At 39.1% G+C, this 20,206-nt stretch overlaps 6 protein-coding genes and 2 long non-coding RNA genes across 9 annotated transcripts; 3 read left to right on the top strand and 5 right to left on the bottom strand.

Moving 5' to 3' along the window:
* Nucleotides 1-504: 504 nt before the first annotated feature.
* LOC130689742 (uncharacterized) lies at nucleotides 505-2,886 on the top strand. 2 transcript variants are annotated; one of them, XR_009000801.2, is made up of 5 exons: nucleotides 505-763; nucleotides 822-985; nucleotides 1,129-1,237; nucleotides 1,297-1,411; nucleotides 1,618-2,886. It is a non-coding gene; the product is annotated as an uncharacterized LOC130689742 (long non-coding RNA). The 2 variants fall into 2 exon arrangements; XR_009000800.2 differs by having other exon boundaries at nucleotides 505-985.
* Nucleotides 2,887-4,702: 1,816 nt separating this feature from the next.
* On the bottom strand, nucleotides 4,703-6,036 carry LOC132088058 (uncharacterized). Its single transcript, XR_009421205.1, has 4 exons — nucleotides 5,792-6,036; nucleotides 5,529-5,682; nucleotides 5,322-5,452; nucleotides 4,703-5,233 (listed from the first exon to the last, which is right to left on the bottom strand). It is a non-coding gene; the product is annotated as an uncharacterized LOC132088058 (long non-coding RNA).
* A 1,147-nt stretch (nucleotides 6,037-7,183) lies between these two features.
* LOC130689718 (phytanoyl-CoA dioxygenase, peroxisomal-like) lies at nucleotides 7,184-8,979 on the bottom strand. Its single transcript, XM_057512658.2, has 8 exons — nucleotides 8,925-8,979; nucleotides 8,774-8,871; nucleotides 8,404-8,712; nucleotides 8,216-8,329; nucleotides 7,931-8,156; nucleotides 7,781-7,871; nucleotides 7,613-7,718; nucleotides 7,184-7,524 (listed from the first exon to the last, which is right to left on the bottom strand). The coding sequence occupies exons 2-8, from the start codon at nucleotides 8,837-8,839 to the stop codon at nucleotides 7,465-7,467; spliced, it is 972 nt and encodes a 323-aa protein (XP_057368641.1). The 5' UTR covers nucleotides 8,840-8,871; nucleotides 8,925-8,979; the 3' UTR covers nucleotides 7,184-7,464.
* Nucleotides 8,980-10,537: 1,558 nt separating this feature from the next.
* LOC130689510 (lactosylceramide 4-alpha-galactosyltransferase-like) lies at nucleotides 10,538-11,662 on the bottom strand. The gene is made up of 2 exons (XM_057512453.2): nucleotides 11,551-11,662; nucleotides 10,538-11,475 (listed from the first exon to the last, which is right to left on the bottom strand). The coding sequence occupies exons 1-2, from the start codon at nucleotides 11,660-11,662 to the stop codon at nucleotides 10,538-10,540; spliced, it is 1,050 nt and encodes a 349-aa protein (XP_057368436.2).
* Nucleotides 11,663-12,231: 569 nt separating this feature from the next.
* LOC130689734 (uncharacterized) lies at nucleotides 12,232-13,443 on the bottom strand. The gene is made up of 4 exons (XM_057512675.2): nucleotides 13,312-13,443; nucleotides 13,107-13,243; nucleotides 12,661-13,007; nucleotides 12,232-12,594 (listed from the first exon to the last, which is right to left on the bottom strand). The coding sequence occupies exons 2-4, from the start codon at nucleotides 13,233-13,235 to the stop codon at nucleotides 12,291-12,293; spliced, it is 780 nt and encodes a 259-aa protein (XP_057368658.1). The 5' UTR covers nucleotides 13,236-13,243; nucleotides 13,312-13,443; the 3' UTR covers nucleotides 12,232-12,290.
* A 1,591-nt stretch (nucleotides 13,444-15,034) lies between these two features.
* On the bottom strand, nucleotides 15,035-16,012 carry LOC130689735 (uncharacterized). Its single transcript, XM_057512676.2, has 3 exons — nucleotides 15,872-16,012; nucleotides 15,442-15,785; nucleotides 15,035-15,367 (listed from the first exon to the last, which is right to left on the bottom strand). Exons 1-3 carry the CDS (start codon nucleotides 16,007-16,009, stop codon nucleotides 15,070-15,072), a joined length of 780 nt encoding a protein of 259 aa, XP_057368659.1. The 5' UTR covers nucleotides 16,010-16,012; the 3' UTR covers nucleotides 15,035-15,069.
* An 882-nt stretch (nucleotides 16,013-16,894) lies between these two features.
* LOC130689512 (glycoprotein-N-acetylgalactosamine 3-beta-galactosyltransferase 1-like) lies at nucleotides 16,895-18,237 on the top strand. The gene is made up of 5 exons (XM_057512454.1): nucleotides 16,895-17,246; nucleotides 17,328-17,469; nucleotides 17,530-17,786; nucleotides 17,856-18,016; nucleotides 18,089-18,237. The coding sequence occupies exons 1-5, from the start codon at nucleotides 16,895-16,897 to the stop codon at nucleotides 18,209-18,211; spliced, it is 1,035 nt and encodes a 344-aa protein (XP_057368437.1). The 3' UTR covers nucleotides 18,212-18,237.
* A 499-nt stretch (nucleotides 18,238-18,736) lies between these two features.
* On the top strand, nucleotides 18,737-20,145 carry LOC130689513 (alpha-(1,3)-fucosyltransferase C-like). Its single transcript, XM_057512455.1, has 3 exons — nucleotides 18,737-18,773; nucleotides 18,925-18,944; nucleotides 19,039-20,145. The coding sequence occupies exons 1-3, from the start codon at nucleotides 18,737-18,739 to the stop codon at nucleotides 20,143-20,145; spliced, it is 1,164 nt and encodes a 387-aa protein (XP_057368438.1).
* Nucleotides 20,146-20,206: the final 61 nt, after the last annotated feature.

Genomic DNA, 20,206 nt, shown 5'->3' with positions numbered 1-20,206 from the left:
AAAGTGCCTTATCTTACCTTTATCCCAATGCGCAGGCAAGTTTCTTCCAGTATTCGCAAAACGCAACATTCAAAATTGGATCAATGGCGAAGTTTAACTGGAACAGCTGTACGAAGTTGAATACAAAAACTATAAGTGCATTTTTTTAGATGAAAATTTTATGAGTAAACAGCTATTTTCAGATAAATTGTTCAAAAATTGACCGCACTTCGAATACGTTTCATACTCCAAATACTAATTAACTATAAAAAAAATTACTGCGACGAAACATACATACAGCTTGCAACTGCGCGGACGTTTCAGTATATTGGTCAACCGTTTGGGTTTTTACTAGCTTATCAACTCAAATACACAGGCTTATCAGCGTATGAACTATGTACATTAGATAACCGTCATATGTTATTGAAATAAGATCGAGATGAGATATGATAAAAACTACTTCACAAAGACAAGAATCAGCCTTTCTCGTCCAATGTTGTGGATTATTGGTCCGAAGCGCGCCACCGCAGTCTCTGGCCAGCGCTGTCAGATCAAACACTATGTAATGTCGACACACCATGATGTCGATTAGAAATATTAAGAAAGGTTGCGCGTAGACCTGTAAAGTTTCTGTTTAGGCTACCCTCAATCCCTCATCCTTGTGTCATTCGTAAGGTTGTTTTGGAAAATCGGCCCTGCAGCAGCTGCAGAACAAAAAACAACAGTAGAATACATTACAATATACGATTGGCCCAGCACTATACATGCAAAGATTTGTTGGAAGGTAAATGTCTCACCCTGATATGATCACCAGGGCCTTAAGATGGTCTTGTCCCAACCAGGTGCTTATGATGCTACCAAAAGTAAGGTAGATCAAAGTTTCTAGGATCCTGAGCAATGATGTGAGGGTATTATTGAGACACTTACAAGTTGAGAATATCCAATAGGCCACTTCTATGATCTGCAGTGTTTTGAGTGTCAAGCGGATGTTGGTCCCTGGCATGCTGTAAGTGTTTGATTTCTCCTTGATTGTGCCATGAATTACTATTGCCAGCCATATTCCATGATCAAGAAGCTGATGCCTTGTTGAAAAATGTTTCATATTTCTTGCTTTAAATTGTAATGTAAAACCACTTTTCCCGCCACTAGGATGCTTCTCCATTACGTTCCCAGAACATGAACTCCATTCGTAGGACTTCCATTTTAATTTCATCAACTATTTGATCAACCAAGTTGTGAAAGAGAAAACAAACCAGAGGTTACTAAAAACAAATTTTTAAAATATCTTATTCATCAATATGATTTCTTATTGTGTAGCAGTTGCTCGTATATGGGGAAAATTTTGAATCCTTCTGCAAGGCAATATCAAAACATGTTTGCCCAAAAAGTGAAGCATTGAAAAAGAGATGTTAGCTGAAACTGTGCCAAACTGGTGAGTTAATCCCTATTTATTTTGCTAAAAATTAAAAATGTTTACGGACACCTCGGGTTTGCTTGAAACTTAACGATAGGTAATTCCCTGCTTGTATTTTGTTTTTTTCTTTATTTGATTGTTTGTTGGTTTTTCTAGTGAAAATGAAATTACAAAGAATGGAATTTTCTTCAAATGATTTTGACATTTGTGATTTTTTTCCCCAGCAACCGCAGGTTTACGGAAATCATTGATGCCGTCATATACCACCTGTGCACCTGTTATCTCCACCCAGATCCTAATCTATTACAATGTGTGCCACAAATAAAAGGAAGGATAGAAATACAGTGGCAGAAGAATTAAACTCCAAAAGAAAATTTCCGTCCAGTGTTTTACGTCTGTATTTTTATGGATTACGGAATATTTCGAAGAAATGTATCTGCCTAATGACGATTTTGGTGGATATGGGCAGAATCTGCACGCCGAAACTCGATGTGGATGCAAATTCTATTTATGGAGGTAAATAAAAATACTGACTGATAAAATTTGTCGCAAGTCGCCGGCAATATTTAGGGACTGTGGCATCCAGGCAGGGTTGTTTACCATGATTGAAAAGAGAATCGTGTAACCGAGTTAACAGCTACCAACATTTGCAATTCTCAATCCAACCCATAAAAATTGCCTGGCATCTAATGAATAAACATTTTCTGGTTCTCCCAACTGATGATGGTTAAGCACATGCAGAATGCTGAATAACTAATGATATAATAATACTGATGACAGAGTCCTAAGGAAAGATGGCGGGAGAAAAAAGTAAACAAACAAAACGTATCGTACCCTCTAACAAAAAAGTCTTCCAATAACCGGTCTCATCCCTATATTTTACGGAACTCCAATGCAAAAAAAAAGTGCTATTATCCCGTGGATACCAGGTAATGCTAGTGTAGTGATTGTGCAGCACAAGGTAATTTAAAAGTTAAATAGCTGGTTTAACGAGAAAACCAATAACTTAATTAAAATCAGAGTTCAATTTTTTTCCCAAACTTCACGAAATGTTGTTTCTGGCCAATTTTAATAAAACTAGGAAGATCCGAAGGTATGGCAATATGGCAATCCGTTATACCCAAAATAAAAATAAAAATATTGGCCTTTTTTCGGTTTACGGCTATCGCCATCTAACGGTCACATTTCTAGTTAATTCTCTGCGTACACTGACCGAAAAGCTGGCCAAAAATAATTTCCATCGGACGGCGCTGCAAGTTCACCAGCCTCTAGCGGCTGAAATAAAAACTATTTTTTGACATGTGATTCTCATTGTTTACTTTGTTGTTACGTTGGAAGCGTGTGTTTGAGTTTAGTTCGTCGGAATATCTTGTTGTTTTTACCTCCACCCCTATTATTGATGTGCAAATTTTACGCTGCTTCGTTACCAACACAAAACGTAAGCTGTTGGGCATAGAACAAGGTAATATTAACGTACTTTTGGAAAACCAGGTCTCATGTTGTATCATTATGGATAAAGCCATTGTTACAAGCATGGTAGCATTCATATCTCAATGCAACAAAATATTCACAGTCTGTAACAGAAGATTTTTTTACTGAAATAAATCTTCAAGAATTTCTAACAAGATGTGCTATTTGCTATCAATATTCCGCAAGAATTGGATCTCCCGTTTACTTTTTCCAGTAATAACCATATCTGTTCCACTATCACATTAATTCTGATGGCTATCAAATTAAGGGAATGGTTTTGAAACATTTGCGTCGCTTATTATGTATGTGGTAGTGCTTTGAAGTGGTATACAGGTCGTACCTGAAAACTGAACTTTACGAACTTTGAAAGTCCATGTTATGTTAATTTACTATAGTTTACGTTTGAAACTACGCAGATCATTTGTAAGTTGTGAAGGAGAACATAGTTCATTTTTTAAATTTTCTAAATTTTAACTTTCAGTACAACTTCTGGTTTGAAAATGCCTAATAACTCACTATCTGTTGGTCTGAATGAAAAAAGAACCACATTTTCGTAATCCTCGTGAAATTTGGGGTCGAATCCATGTGTCAGTAGGAAATACCCGAAAATCGCCAAAAATCGCAAATTTCCCTGAAGTTCAGGGAAAATCGCGATTTTGGCCAAATTGGACTTTTCGCCAAAAACAGTTCAAAATAGGTCAGACACACCTTAAATTTCACGAGGATCACGAAAATCATATTCGTTTTGTTGTGGGCCCAGTATTTCTGGAGATATAGTCTACTTCCGGTCACTTCCGGTAATTTTTTTTTCAACTTCGCAAAAACTACAAAATGAATATTAATATACCAAACATTTTAAGCATTTTGATCATATATGAAATGGTGTGGTGGCTTCTTTCGTGCTTGTTTTGTTATTTTACTGCTGGTTGATTGATATACTTATGACACTACTTCGTTAACAGAGACTACTAGCATTATGTATCACGCTAATTGGAAGGTATACCTGGTAAATATAGATAATAGCTTGAAGATATACCACATACTATTATTATAACCTTATCATGCACGGCCATCTGATGTACAGTCAGGTTTAAAAATAAGCCTGTCTTTTTCTTATTTTACGTTACGCTGTAGCGTATTAGCACGCTATGGAAGTTTCGTAATACTAATAGCTCTGTGGTAGAGCGTCTGACTACGTGAATCGAAAGTCAAGAGTTCGAGTCCCATCTGGACCCTCTGTGCCAGAGGATTGAGTTACTGTTCCCTCTGTGGACAATATTTCTTTGTACAAAAAATGAATCACTCTATTGTATTTATAGGTGACATTCCGAGACGGGAATATTAATTGCGTTGGGACGCACAACAATATTATTACAAGTGCAAATAGGTTTCCTTCAAAAGACATGGAAAAATAGTTAAGCAATTTACAAGACTCATGGCTGTATGGTTGAGCATCGGCGTCGCACGCCGGAAATCAAAGGTTCAATCCCCTAAAGAGTCAAAATGAAATTAAATCAATATATATAACTCAAAATGTCAAATTAGATATACAATGCATGTATACAATTCAATATCATTAATGCACTAAAAGTTCTAGAATCTCCATGAAGTGAGATTACAGTGCATCGTTCGATAAACAATGAAGTCGTCTAACAACGAAATATTAGCTCATAATTGGGAACAGCGAAAATTGAAAATTAAACATGTACGTCAATGAAAAAAGACGTAACAACATAAATAAGGCAATGTTCACAATAGTGAAAAATGCACGGCAGTAAAAAAGACAAATTTTGTAAATTTTTTTTTTTAAGAATTTGTATTGACAATATTCTGCACAATTTAAAGACTTTGCAACTTTGAAAGGGCAAAATAGCCGATTTCAAAGTTGCTGTCAACCAAGGTAGGGGGAGACACTACCTCAGTTGACTCACCGGGGAGATTACCCGGTGCGTGGCTAAGAGAAGCCGGAAGAAGAGCGAAGGTCGCGGACAAGCTTTTACGTGAGCGATTAACTGTTAATTCGGATTTTTGGGTAGCCCCACAGCCCTCCAATGATATCATCGGACCATGAGGACATCCACGTCCCCTTTCCAGACAGCGCACTCACAACCGTTTACTGCTGATCACAGTAGGGGCATGACCCCCTACGGGCTTATTAAAAATTTAAGGGAAACGGGGCCACAGAAAAGAAGGGAGCCCAGATATGCACTTCAATTTATATAAATTTTAATACTTTGTTTTCGGGCCGCAGCAACGACTGAAGATAATGGGCAGGAATCATTTTTCAAAAATTCCTTCGGGCTTCCAACCGTTATCATTACGAAATTTGGTTCGACTAGATACCTCTTTGGATTCAATATGATTCTTAACCTATTTAAAGAAAACGAAACATGATTCAATTTTTAAACGTTTGCCTATCAATATATATTCAACAAGGATCGGTACAATCCTTCTTTACCTCTTGTTTTGGTGAACTACTGGTATTAACTGTATTCAGCTAATGGTTTGACAGACATAGCGCTTGCTTGGATGGTAAGTTGACGGGCGGCGAAGAAACTAGTCATTAAGCGACTAACTATTTTCTAATACCTATGCAAATAACACAACAAATGGCATTTTAATTAGTTATAATCATGGGTTACCAGGCACAAAAAAAGAAACAGACTTATTGGCTGAGATGGTTCAAAACGTTCCAACTTCTTTCAGGATCCCTGCATCAGAATGCCAGACTGAGGATGAGTTCGGAAGTCGCGAATTGAGATTGCCAATTTCGGTAATATACTTGATCTCTTTCATACTAGGCATGTAATCTAAATTCGCTGTACAATGTACAACAAAAAACAAAGCAGTAAAATAATTCTGTATAAAAAATTTACAAAATTGCATTTTGTGACACCTATTTGGCTTTGTAAAGTGATGCTAACTTACAACATAGTCCTGTGAAGTTGGTCACCGGGCATGACAGCAATACATCTTCTATATAAACTGAAGCAGTCTGATTCAAGAATGCTGATGGAACAGCAGAAAACCAGGATGTAGATTAACTGATTTTCCAGAAATAAGTACTTTTGACGTTTGAAATTCTGACCAACTGGTTTTGCTGTTCACATTTTTCAAAATGTTGAGCACATATTTAAGGCCACCATAGCACAGAATTTTTTCCAGTTTTGCAAACATACCATCACAGCATCTATGAGGAACAGGAGAGGTTAAAAGTTTTCTTTCTTTAAAAATCTATTTATTTCATAACATACCATGATTTTCTTTTGTAATGGGCAGCCCTCTCTAAATACTTGCATGAAGTAATGCTTAAATACTTGGAACAGCTGAAACGAGCGGTTGTGATAAGAAAAAAGTATCAGCACCAGTGTTTGGCAATACGTCTTACCCAAAATAAAAACAAAAAATACTGTCCATTTTCTGTTTTACTTGTATCGCCATCTACCGGTCACGTTTCTAGTTAATTCTCTTCATACGCTGACGGAAATTTTTTTTAAGCCCGACTAAATAAGCCCGACTTTCTGTTTTTTACGGTTAATTCAAAAAGTAAAAGCCTAGTCTAATAATATACCCCATTTTCGTGATCAGCGATCAATTTCGAATCGGAATAATGTATTTTTAATGAAATCTAGGATTTGAAGAAAATTGGAAAAGTGAGAAGGCTATAGCCTATAGCCTTCTCACTTTATTTTTCAATTTTGGCAAAAAAAAAATTTTAGATTTCGATTTTGACTTTAAATACATCATTTCTATGCAGAATTGAACGGGCATCACGGATATAAGGGTTGTTTTCTCGTGGAACTCATATTTTATGAATAAAACGTAAAAAATAGTAAAAAATAGGGTTAAAAAATAAGGCCGGGCTTATATTGTCGGGCTTAAAATTTTTTCCTATTAAAAAATATCATTAAATCTAGCCAACTATAGATGATTCTGATTCAAAATTAAACAAGGAACACGAAAATGGAATTTTTTTTTACGTAGAGTTTACGGTTTTTGAATAATCAACTAATTTAAATACTTACCAAATCTCACCTAACACACGATACTTTGACGAATTGATTTTCAGTATTTCGCACAGTAACGTGCCGTCCACGACTAGGATTGAAGCGCTAGGTACTTTTCGTAGTCCTGAAACTAATAACTGCATTCCATAAATTAGCTATTCTGATTTCTCTGAAATGACCGTCAGTAGCAAATATCATTTAATACAAGTTAGCTTGCTTCTGGCTAGTTTGGTTTACGAGTCTTTCGTTACTTAATTCCAACTCACATAGCTGTAGTATGTGTTTTCCCCAGAAGGCATTCTGTTAACAATCCTGCCATTTCATCAAACTTTATGTCAACCAATACTTTCAATTCCATATCACCAACAGTGAACATTGAAGGACATTGGAATTGAGTTAACGGACCTTGCAACCTTTCGTAACGGATACATGATATGGCGGCATATCTTGTTATCGATATTATTACAATAACAACATATGTCCGCCTGCAGTCCCCAGAGAATATGTATATGATATGGAAAAAAATCCCCATTAGTATGCAATGTTTCGGATTAATTTGGTATACGAAAAAAAGGAAATCATTTGGTAGTCTATTCAAGCTACCGGCATTGGGTCACGGCCACGACAGAGACGGCTACGGAAACGCCAAATGTCCTAAAATGCGGAATTAATACACAAGAAAATTAGCATTTCTATACTAGTTCGTACAAAATAAAAAAAGAAAATAGAGATTTTTCTTTGCCTGGAATTCGAGCTCCATGCCACGACGCTTGGCAATTTCCTCCACTTCTTTAGCAATGTTCTCCTGCGAGGTACCGCGTATGTCAATGTATTCCATGTCAGCCGAGCTAAAATTTCATAGAACGAATGTATTCATACTTGAATGTCTTCGTATATTGAAAAATTTTACCTGTAATGACACGAAATGGCTTTGCGGAATCCGTTGGTTCTATTCATTCCCGATCCATGAATTAGAATAGGATGGAAAAACACAGTATCGCCTAAGAAAAAACTCGTTTAATGTTTTCTGCCTTATTTCGAATTTTCATTCGTTTGTTACCTTTTTCCATCGGCAATTCGACAACTGGGTGATTGTCATATCCACGAACTCCATGATACATCTTGTTGACACCTTTCTCCCAATCAGGATAGTCGTGTTGGTGAAGAGCTCCCTTGTGCGTGCCGGGCAAGACAAGCAGACATCCATTATCAGGAGTGATGCGTTCCATTGCCGTCCACGCGCACACGATTCGATCGGCCGGTCGGAAGGGAAAGTAATGCAAGTCCTGTTTAAAAAAAAATGCGAATAAGGAGGAACAATCTCATTGCCCACGAGGCGGCTTACTTGATGCAGGGGATGGCGAGATGTTTGGGTACCCGTATCCGGTGGCTTATTAATCAGCATCGTATGCATGGCACGAATATTGGGTCCAACGAAGCACTCAACATGGTCTAAAACCTATAATTGGGTGGAAAATACAAAAACTTTTGTTTTAAATGTTAAAATTAGGAAAAACAAGTTTTCCAACTTACTGGTGGATAAAGGCAATACTGGAAGAGAACATCATCGTACACAAAATCTTGAGCTTTGTTGTATAGGCGTTCACCGGTTACTGTGCTACTTTTGGCCAAAGAGATGTCTTTCATCATGGTAATACCATTCCATGGCAAGCGGCGATCACACAAGGCAAGAAATCTTTCTTTGCAAGCATCTAAAAGCTGTGAACTAACAAGACGGGGTACCACAAGAAACCCATTGTCCTCATAAAACTGTCTCTGTTCCAGTGACAACAGGGGATTGTCTAATGTGTACCGGAATCTGGAATGACCATTCATGGACCCCTGTGACAAAGCAAAAGTTAAGCTCTCTCAAAATCTACCATGGGAATAAAACCAAAAGTACCTGTTGGAATCCATTTACATGACCATTCATATGTCCAAGGACTGTTTTCAACCTTGTTTCAGCCATAGTTTCTTACTCACTGCTAAGGCTTGTTTAACCTAGTTAAGATTTCTTAATTTATTTGAAAACCATAGATGAAGAGATCACTTACTATAACTTCTGCGAGAGAAACGTTTTCCTGGCAAGTTTTGGTCACAGGATGGTTGATGCCAAACCTTAAAAATGGTAACAAATGTCCGGGCAAAATCAAACGACGTAGTAGACAACTGACAAATATACAATATCGATAACACAAACTGTCTATCGATGGTTCAAAGGGTATGATAAGCACTAAAATCTAAATTAATCTATGAAGCATACGTGATGAACTACGCGTAGGAAAATGGCAGACAATAATCAGTTTCAAAAATAAAAAGATCGAAATGCTTACAGCTCCACTCCATCCAACGTCATACTTTCCCCGTAGTTTCGCTAGCAGACAATATTGACAAACAAACACCTAGTGTACCCTCTGATGGTAACTCAAAAACTATTAGCCGCACGTAAAAACGATTTAAATTTTCGCGATCCTCGTTGAATTTTAAATTTAATCATATATTCTGTATAGTTATCCATAGACAGTCAGCATTCAAGGGGAATAAAAATAATGGAGATTTTTCACATTTTTTTAAATTTGTGCCAACAATAAATCTTTTGGAATTCGTTATAACTGACTTGTTATGCTCAAAACTAAACGCCAATTTTGGAGGAAACGTTCGTTTTTTTTATTAAAACAGCCGTTATTGATAAAAAATGGAACCAGCGTGCTGCTGGCGGGCCAACATTTTTTTATGCGTTGTTCCTTCGTCTTCCACGTTTATATTACATTTTAGAGCGCAACGTGAAAACAAGCATGATTTTTGTCATTTTTGCTCAAAGCTGAGTAGAAATCATGTATTTTAAACTAAATTTAGAATTTAGTCAAAAATGAAAAAATGGGAAGGCTATAGCCTTCTCGTTTTTGTAAAAATTTGCAAATAAAAAAATCTTTTGGAATTCGGTAAAAATCACGTATTATACTCTAACTTAAACATTGACTATGGCTGAAGTGTTATTTTCACTTTAAGTTAAGCAGTTGTTGATGGAAAAAAATACTTATAGCGTTCGTGGCGCCATCGATTTTTAAATGTCCCATAAAAATAATTGAAATCCGTATAAAGTCCTACATAATAATAAACTAGCCAGGAGATTGACCGATTGCATTACTTTGCTTGCACACTTGACCTACCGTGATGCGTACGCCAAGGAAACCTTTCTTGAACTAACTGCTTTGTTTTTTTTTCTCAAAATTGCCCGCACTACACTCCAGTGTCCCCAAATTTCACGAGGATTACGAAAATGTGGTTCTTTTTTCATTCAGACCAATAGATAGTGAGTTATTAGGCATATTCAAACAGGAAGTTGTACTGAAAGTTAAAATTTAGAAAATTTAAAAAATGAACTATGTTCTCCTTCACAACTTACAAATGATCTGCGTAGTTTCAAACGTAAACTATAGTAAATTAACATAACATGGAACTAACTGCTTTGTTTTTTTTTCTCAAAATTGCCCGCACTACACTCCAGTGTCAAGATATTTTTTAATGTAACAGTGCGAACTTTTGACACCGGGCTACAGGAAAAGTATATATCTAAGCTCTTTTAGTGTGATCGATCGTAAACTGCGTAGAACAATGATCGGACTTGTAATAAAATGTTAGATGCAAATCGAGAAATTGCATCACATTAAAAGCTGCCATTAATTTCACTCGTTCTGTACGTAAATGGGCAGTAATCTCTAGCAAGCTGGGCGTACAAAGAGGTGGGTGGAACTGGCCGGCCACTACCGGAATCGTATATGTGAGACAGGAAGCTATGTTTCACTTTGTTCCAATCGGCCAAATCAGTTTTTAGCTGATAGAATACATCCGCTCTTCCGCTGCCGATGGCGTAAAAGGCATCAGGTGGTTGGATGAAGAGAGAGGAATTCCGCGAACAGAATAACAAAGTGCTTGGTGGCAAGTCGTCCCGATCGCAAAAATCGAGTATGGCTTCAGTTACTGCAGACGGGCCAAGACTCAGGTAATTGTCCGGCCGGAACGCCAAAATCATGGATTTCATCAAGAAATGGAGAAATGGATGTCCGGCAGAGAAAGCCATGACGCCGTTTTCGATCCAGTTGGGTATGAAATCCCTGACAGTGCCGACCGTGTTGTTCAGACTGTCCAGCGAACGCATCACTATGCAATCCAGATCGAGATAAATGCCTCCATTCTTCCAAAGTAGGGCCACTCGGATCGCATCACTCCTGTGAACAAGCGGAGTGGTTGATTTGTTCAACAATCCGCTGCGGTAGAACTCCCATAGCGGCGTGCCTTCCAAATGATCAAGCAAACTTTGCCGCAAGATCCGCACATTTTCGATTCGCCGCAGTAGAAATTTAGTGATGGCACAATTAACTCCGTCTTTATCGCTCTTGTTTCTTGAGAGATTCGCAATCGGTGTCTTCTCCATGTACAGCGTCACGCTGGCGTGCGGATTTGCCCTGGCAGCAGATTCTACTCCGCACGCCTGACGCGCAGTGAGACACGATCGACCGGATGTCTCAATAAAGAAAATGTTTAAACCGTTGAATTTACCAATGCGCTCATGTAGCGGCGTGACGCTTTCACGTTCAGTTCCATCTATGGAAAAAAAAAATGAATGTCATAAATGGTAATGCTGTTATTTAAATTTTGTGATCACATTGTTTTTGCTACCGTCATGGCGAGAAGAAATAAGGAGAAGTGTCATTACTCCTAGAGTTAGAATAATTAATGCCAGGAATAGTTGTTGAATTTTCAGTTTTGATATCGCTCCTGCTACTCGCATTTTGAGATCTGATTGTTCTACTGAAATTAAATTTTTGAATACTTCACCGGAAAATCTAACCTGGAATAGCGAATTTAGGATGAATCGTTAGCCGAAAATCTGCTGGTACTAATTCGATGACAACGCAGCTGACAAAAACTTTCTTTCACCAACGGGAGGAGCCGCCCACAAGAAAATATATCGCTGCCTTTTCAGTGCATGGCTTTACGCAGGTAACCTTGTGCAAGTGGAGGGAGTGGCTTGAACGGGCAATGCCAACCACCAGTAGGGCCACCCAATCCATTCCGTCAAAAACAGGATGGCGGTAGCCTTCATCGAATCCTCAACAATACTGTTGAAGATTGGTCAGGGCATTAAATCATCTTGGCTGGATATTACCGGCCTTTACAGTTTCACAATTACTGTTTATTGCATAAGATTGGCTATAAGATTGTGCCACCATCTGTTCACAGACACACACAGATCAATGTGTCGACACAACCGCTTTAAATATCATAAAATAGAAGCGTCATAGCTTTAAAAATTGGTCGGTTTGGTCAGGAGATGCATTGCACCGCGTGAACCACACATATAAAGAACGCTTGTTCAACTTATTTTCCGTGGTATCATGCAATGTAAAAGTAGCACTTTACTTGCCAACTGCAATTTGACAAATTCCATAACCAGCTGGTAAACAGGGAAGGATGGTACTAACTCCGGGAATAGCAAGAGTAGAAGTAAAGGTGCTCGAGACGACCGACCATGTAGTTGTGGTGATGCCAGTTGCAAATCCATTCCAAATTTGTTGGAAGAAGCGTTTACCCCGATTTTGCATACCGATGCTAGCCACAGCGTTCGAATCACCATCGTCGTCCATCGACGAAGATACACCAAATGGTAAATCACGAGAATTACGGGCCAGGCCTGTGCTGGGCTCGGCTGTTGGCATCACACTAGGAATTTAATTCGGGATTTAATTGATTTGGCAAAGTTAAGACACCAGACTGAAGTAAACTCACATTTTGACTTCGCTGGGAACGATGGGAAATTGGGCTGCAATGTCCTCGCCTTGTTCGTCGTTGTATTCGGCAAATCGTCTTCTACGTCCAGCGCATGCAACTGGGTTGGGTGAAAGGTTGGTCATGGCAACGCATGTCGTGATGCTCAGGGCCGTGCACGTTGACGTGATCGTGAATGTGACAGTTTTCAACAAGGGATTTCCGATGGAAGAGGAACCCGAGTTGAATAGAAATCGATTTTGTCCAACATCTTGCTGTCCTCCGAACCCATCTTGAGGCACAGTATCGTAGCCCTTGACTCTCGCTTGGACGTTGTTGTAGCTGCCAATGTACGGAGAATCATCCTGCTTGTAATTACCATACAAAATCTCATTGTAAAACAAATATGTTTCACACCTATACTATAGTTTAATGATTAAGTAGCTATTGAAATTGTTATTTGCCACGTAATCGTTGAACATCTGGTAGTGCGCGAATGGTGACATCCAGGGATGTCCCACTATCATGCGAGGATGATAATACTGCTGGTGCGAAAGAGCCACGCAAATGGTCAGGAAAATGATAGTAGGTTTCATTTTGTTTCCTATAGAACATAACTGGGGTTTTAAAACATAATTAAATACAGGTAAATGTGAAGATAAAAGTAATTACAGTGAGCTTTTGTAGTAAGACAGGTCCCAAAATGAGTGATACATTCCATCGACGTGCCACGACACTTTATATACGTCTAAGGTAGCCTTCTGCAATTGATGCATTTGTTTACTGTCTTATGTGAAATTAAATAAGGATAAAAAAATACAGCACTCTATAAATTTCAAACTTGAATAGCACGTACAATGAAGTCCCTCCGAGAAACACGAAACGCTTTACGTGTCAAATAAAACGAGGTGTGCTAGGTTAATAGGTATAAAAAGGTAATTCAGGATGTTTGCGAAGGTGATTCACAATTCTTACTTGTTTGCTCTTCCCTATTTTCACTTGGGCGTGTCTCAAGTTTTAACTTGTTGTCAGTGACATGTACAATGTCCGCACACATCTGGAAAAATGTGGGCGTTTTAGCAGTAAGCCTCTCAGACTGTGACTAACGATTGTTTGTCGTAGATGAAAGACGTATTGATTTTTTCTACCTCAACCTCTCGGTGAATGGCAGTAGGAGGTATGGAAAGAAAAAAGGAAACAAATCGATAGTTTCGGAAACGATTTCGGAATGCAGTGTTTTTGAGACTCCACCCCTTGAGTTTGAATTTCAAAAATTACAAATTAGCTCATGTTCTCTGCTTGATGTAGTTATGTTATTGATGTTTTAATTTTTTATACAGCATGTGATGTGCGGGCCACCTGAAGTGCATGAGTGCGCTGACAAATATCGTTATTTTTCGAATTCTGCTGAATCCTCTATGCCCTTACCAGTTTGTTCCAAAGTTCAATAAACTTTGTCCAAAAATATGTTTTGTCACTTGACCGTGCTAGCTAGAGTATTGTGTTGAAATTTGGCTACTGAAGACGAAAAAGTCACGCCCAGTTTCTACCATAAAAGCCACTCTTTGTCGTTTCAACACACTTTCGAATGTATCTTCAACTCGTCTTTAAATGTGCGTCATTACTTGATTGTTTATCTAACCTGATAAGCGCAGTATTTTAATTCATTTCAAGCCAAACATCTGTTTGGCCCACAAACTCTCTCTGTAAAAATTTGTATAGGAGCTCTTATAAACGAGTCACATTCTCTTTAGCATTTTATCTTGGTGTGATGTAAACACTTACCGCACTTAACGCAGGTTATGGCAGGGAAATTATGCGTGTTCGAAACTAAATAACACCTGGCCATGTAGCATGGGCGAATCGGTAACACATTTGAAGATTTTTGATGTTACGCGTATGATAGACAACACTTGATATGTCGGTTTAATATGTATTTTTTGGAACGGAACGTAACTGATCAATTCAGACTACGTTTGCGAAACGGAGTGCGTAGAATGAGGACAAGGTAAGATTTTCTTGACATTCAACTTAAAACAAGGCAGGGGCCACATCCTCGGCCCTTTGTGAAAAGCGCTCCGCGTTCCAAAGACAGAAGAGGCGGAGAAACGATAAAAATGACTGTGTAACTGACTGGCCTCAACTAGCCTCAATACGATAGACTTGAAAACTTGTGACGCTATGAATTTAAAGTGATTTTGAAAGCATTTTCAGACAGACTCAATTTGACTTAGGTCGGCTAAGTTTCATATTACTCTTTATTCAAACAAAGATACAACCAATTCAAAAACACGGTACATCAAAACATTAAAACAAGCTATCCGCAACCTCATACAAAATAATCATGCAAAAGAAACTGCACCCAGTATGTTTACGGGTATTTAGATAGGTAGCATGCAAACGGCTTGTATTGGCTTCTGTTATTACGCTTTATTTGCCAACCGCAATTTGGCAAACACCGTAGCCAGCTGGTAAACAGGGAAGGACGGTACTGACGCCAGGAATAGCAAGGGTCGACGTGAAAGTGCTCGAAACGACTGACCAGCTCGTTACAGTTACTCCTGTCGCAAAAGCGTTCCAGTTGAAGAATCGTTTACCACGTAGCTGCATGTCTGTGCTGGCGAAGCTGTTCGATTCACCGTCTTCGTCCAGCGAAGAAGAGATGCGAAATGGCAATTCGCGTGTATTGCGGGCTAGACCTGTGCTGGGCTCAGCCGTTGGCATCACACTGTTGGATTGAATTGCCAACAATGAAGTAAGTTGCGATTATTTTGTTGTAAGGTAAGGCTAATTCAGACTCACATTCGAACTTCGCTGGGAACGATGGGATATTGGGCTGCAATGTCCTCGCCCTGCTCGTCATTGTATTCGGCGAATCGTCTTCTTCGTCCGGCGCATGCAACCGGATTCGGTGAAAGGTTGGAGATAGCAACGCACGTCGTGACGCTCAGTGCCGTGCAAGTTGACGTGATCGTGAAGGTAACAGTTTTTAACAAGGGATTTCCAATGGAAGAGGAGCCCGAGTTGAATAGAAATCGATTTTGTCCCGTTTCGTCTTGTCCCATGAACACATCTTGGGGCAAGGGCTCGTATCCCTTAACTCTCGCTTGAATATTGTTGGCTTCTCCTACATAGGGATAATGGTCCTGAATTAACAGAAGAAGTATAAACATAATGATTAGAGGATAAAAAACCAGGACTGATAAATAAAATCATGTGGAAAAATACATACCATATAGTTGTTGAAGAACATGGGTCGTCGGGCAAATGAGGGCGACATCCAGGGGTAACCCATCATCATACGGGGATGATAGAATTGCTGTTGGGAAAGAGCCACACAAATGACCAGAAATAGAATAGTCAGCTTCATGTTGGTTCCTAGGAAAAAATCTAATTATTAAATAAAATTTGCTTATTAAATAATTATTGCAGAAGTAATAACCGTCTTATAAGGAATTTTACTTTATAGACGTCACAGTGGACTTTTCTATTCAGACAGCTAGGAAGGTTACTGATTTATTTTCTTGACATGTCACAATCATTTATATACGTGTGAACTTGCCTTCCGTGCTGCGAACATTTGTTTGCTATAAAAAATAATTACAGGGGTAGGCATGATTTGCATCGTTTGCATAGTACACAAGCTTACACAATACATGGGGTACACATGATTTCAAAATTAAGGAAAAAAATTTCATGGTCAAATTTCTACAAGACTAACTACCATTTATAGCAAACGTCTAAAGGTATGTTTTACTATTCTTCCGATGCTGCTAGGTTATCTTGAAGTGTTTTTACCTTGGACTAGCTGCTTAACCGGTCAAGTTTAGCCAATTGTCTATTCCTAACTTACCACTTGTGGATATATTTTCATTGCGTTCGATAATGAGCTGACTAGAGCCCGTTTACTGCAAGGCAGTGACGCTATGAATGCTATGAATGCCAGTCGTTATGGAATCTAATTACGTAAAGCAGTGATTACTTTTCTGTAATGCATGATGTCGATTTCTAGATGGGAGTAACTCCTTGGCCTTTCACCGCAGCCAGATTTTTCAAGGAATTTTCTTTTTTACCATTGAAGTGGGTCTACACTTCATTCAAGGCAAAACTGAGCGTTCACTGCCCTTGTGTTTACTCTTGACGCTTGAACGTGCTGATGCGCGTCTTTGAAGTCATTCAGTTTTTCTTTTTTCATCTGATGTGTTGCCAACACACATAGTTTGCAGTGCTACGATAGCGATCGAAACAGCTGAGAATGGCCCGAATGCGCATCAGATTTTTATTGGAGATTTATCAACGGAGGTTGTGTCATTGCATCCTCCTTTCGAGAAAATTCGTGATTGGATTCGTATGTGGTATTTTATCAACTTTTTTGTTGTCAAGACCAGCGGTCTTGTCGTGTCATCCTCGAACGTCAGCTGAACGAGAAGAATCAACCAGCCATCAAATTACGTTATTAACATCGAAAGACTCTGAAATTTCAAAGAAACGAGATCGAATTCTCTGCTGGGTCATCACGTCTCCCAAAACACATTCAAGGGCGCAGTTGATTAAACAGACGTGGGGTAAACGGTGTAACAAGTTATTGTTCATGAGTTCAATTAAAGGTAATGAGTTTTACAATTGTTGTTCTTTATCAAAACATTTTTATGACTGAATTTCTCCGTTGCCTTCTTACGTTATGGAAGATGACACCTTACCAGAAGCCATTCCATTGCCGGTGAACGACACCTATGCTAATTTGTGGGGTAAAACTCAGGAAGCTCTTAAATATCTTTATCATCACCATTTGGATGACGCTGATTGGTTCTATAAAGCCGACGACGACACGTAACATTAATTCATACTCGTTCGTATGTGTAATAAAATGTTTGTCATTTGAAAATTTAGTTACGCTGTGATGGAAAACATGCGACATTTGCTTTCACGTTTTAACGCATCTATGCCGCTGCACCTCGGTTTCAAATACCAACATCCAAAGGTCCAGCAAGGGTTCATGTCCGGTGGTTCAGGCTACATTTTAACCGGGGTAGCAATTCGCCGGTTTGTCGAAACTGCCCTAGCACGTTCACGACACTTAAGAGGCAATCTTATGTTTAACAGCCAGTGTGTTCTCGATCATCAGGGTCCCGAAGACCTCAATTTGGGTGAAATAATTTTTATGTCGTTCGTAGTTTTTTTTTCTAATGCTAGTCCCTATTGACACACACACAAAGGTATCTGCCTAGAAGAATTGAACGTAACAGCAGTTGACTCTCGTGACAAGAACAAGGTCGAACGCTTCTTGCCCTGGAGTCTGGAAGACATGATATGTGGTCATTTGAAGAACCCCGGTTTTTGGTATCTCAGGGAATTTTCATACTACCCTCTGAAACAAGTTATAGTTTACATAATTCTTGTATAGTTCCTTGCTACTGGTTTTGATGAAAGTGTTTTTCATTTATTTTAGGACATGATATGCTGTTCTCCTCACGCAGTTGCATTCCACTACGTGAAGGATTATCAGCTCAAAGTCTATGAATTTCTCATTTACGGATTACGTCTCTTTAATCACTCAGAGCAGGTGAATTAGATGGCCGGTGTGAAGATGAGACATGACGGGACTTGCATTCATTATTCATTAGCAAGAATTCCTAACGATAGACCGTAATGTGAACATATGGGTTATAAATTTGCTAACTCGTTATTGTTCTGTAATTCTACAGTAATACAAAATTATTCGCATCAATGTCTTATGTTAGGTAAGACAACAGGTTTAATTCTTCGCAAGGTGCTCTGCCTTAGCCGAATCCTATTGCCGTTTTAACACGTTCAGTGGCCACCAAAGCAATGAAAACTCAATGATTCTTGCAAACAAGTAGAAAAAAATAGTGTCTACGTCAGCATTTGCCTTCGGCGAAAGCTGAGGATAGCTCAGAGTTTGACATGGCCACCAATCGTCAACTGCGGACAGCGTTGTGGAGACGTCAAAATAATAACTAGCCAGTCAGTAGAATCCAATGAATTGTTAAACTTGGTATATTCGTGAAAGAAAATGTTTATATGGAAGTTTGTTTCGGCATTATTCATCAAACTAACGATTGCGATCAGTGAAACTATGAATCAAATTCGTCCTAAAACAATATCGGACAACGGTAAGGATTTAATGCGATATGCGAACTCAAAGTCCCACCATGTGAGATCGGAGAAAAAATTCCCTTACATAAAGGTAAACCAGTTTGTTGGTTTTAGTTTTTTTCAGTGCATATCTCTACTACTAATAATTTGATTACACTTACATTTTAGGGAATAACGAAGCTACTAAAGTATAGAAGGCACTGGCGTTCATTCAAATTGGCTACCTTCCTACTGGTCGCTGGAGTTTTATTCCTTATTTGGCCACAAAAATTTCGGTTACAGGCAGAGTCCGAAGATCCAAACACTCAATACATCAACAACTTCTTCATCAGGAAAGACAAAGCTATTAAACGAATTTTAGTTTGGAGTGGGACGCAGCGTAAAGAGGTACGGGCCTTTGGTATTGGCCAGAAAGTTTTCAAGGAAAAAGGTTGTGCTTTTACTCAATGCGAAATCTCCCTCTATCGTTGGGGATACCCGATTCATTATTACGATGCTGTCGTTGTCGTCTTTAACGACGAATTCATAACGCAAGAGGATTTGATGATGCCCGAATTTTCAAACGGACGCAATCAAAATCAGCGGTTGATTTTTTTCACTCAGGAATCCCCTACTGCCTTGAGATCTCATTACAACATGACCCTTTTTAACAACTACTTCAACTGGACGATGACATACTTGAAAAAGTCTGATATTCCTCTGCTCTACGGCCGAATTATCCCAAAAGCATCGGCTCCTCGGACATCGGAGGAAGTAGCTCAATTGAGACACAAAGCTCGCCAACCTATCCGGAAACGCGCAAATTCAGTAGTACCCAGAAAGAAGAAGAGAAAAGTTGCATGGATGGTCTCGCACTGTTGGACGCATAGCATGCGAGAATTGTACGTCATGGAACTCAAAAAGTACATCGACGTCGATGTTTATGGCCGATGCGGCAACCTGACCTGCCCCATTCACGCCTTGCACAGTTCGGATCCACAATGCTACACTATGCTGCAATCGAATTACAAGTTCTACCTGGCATTCGAGAATGCGCTCTGCAAGGATTACGTGACGGAAAAGTTTTTCAAAATTATGGCTCATGATATTATTCCCGTTGTGTATGGTGGAGCCGATTACAGCAAGTACGCCCCACCTTATTCCTACATCAACGCGGGGAAGTTAGAACCCAAGGAGTTGGCCGACTACCTTAACCTGCTCGATGCCAATGATACGCTTTACAACGAATATTTCTGGTGGAAGGATCATTATCGGGTGGAATACAGCGTGGATGATATGGCCCGTCACGGTTTTTGCGATCTATGTCAAAAGTTGCACGAAGATTCAAGTTATAAATCCTATCCGGAAATGTCGACTGACTGGGGCGAAGATAGCAAACGTTGCGCGTGATCTGATCGGCCACCAGATCTCATAATTCTGGTTGCTGAATAGGAACAAAATACTAGCATCA

The sequence above is a fragment of the Daphnia carinata genome, chromosome 6 (assembly GCF_022539665.2).
Source record: "Daphnia carinata strain CSIRO-1 chromosome 6, CSIRO_AGI_Dcar_HiC_V3, whole genome shotgun sequence".
Lineage (NCBI taxonomy): Eukaryota > Metazoa > Arthropoda > Branchiopoda > Diplostraca > Daphniidae > Daphnia > Daphnia carinata.
Note: the sequence above shows the minus strand (reverse complement) of the source record. Positions and strands in the feature narration are given on the sequence as shown.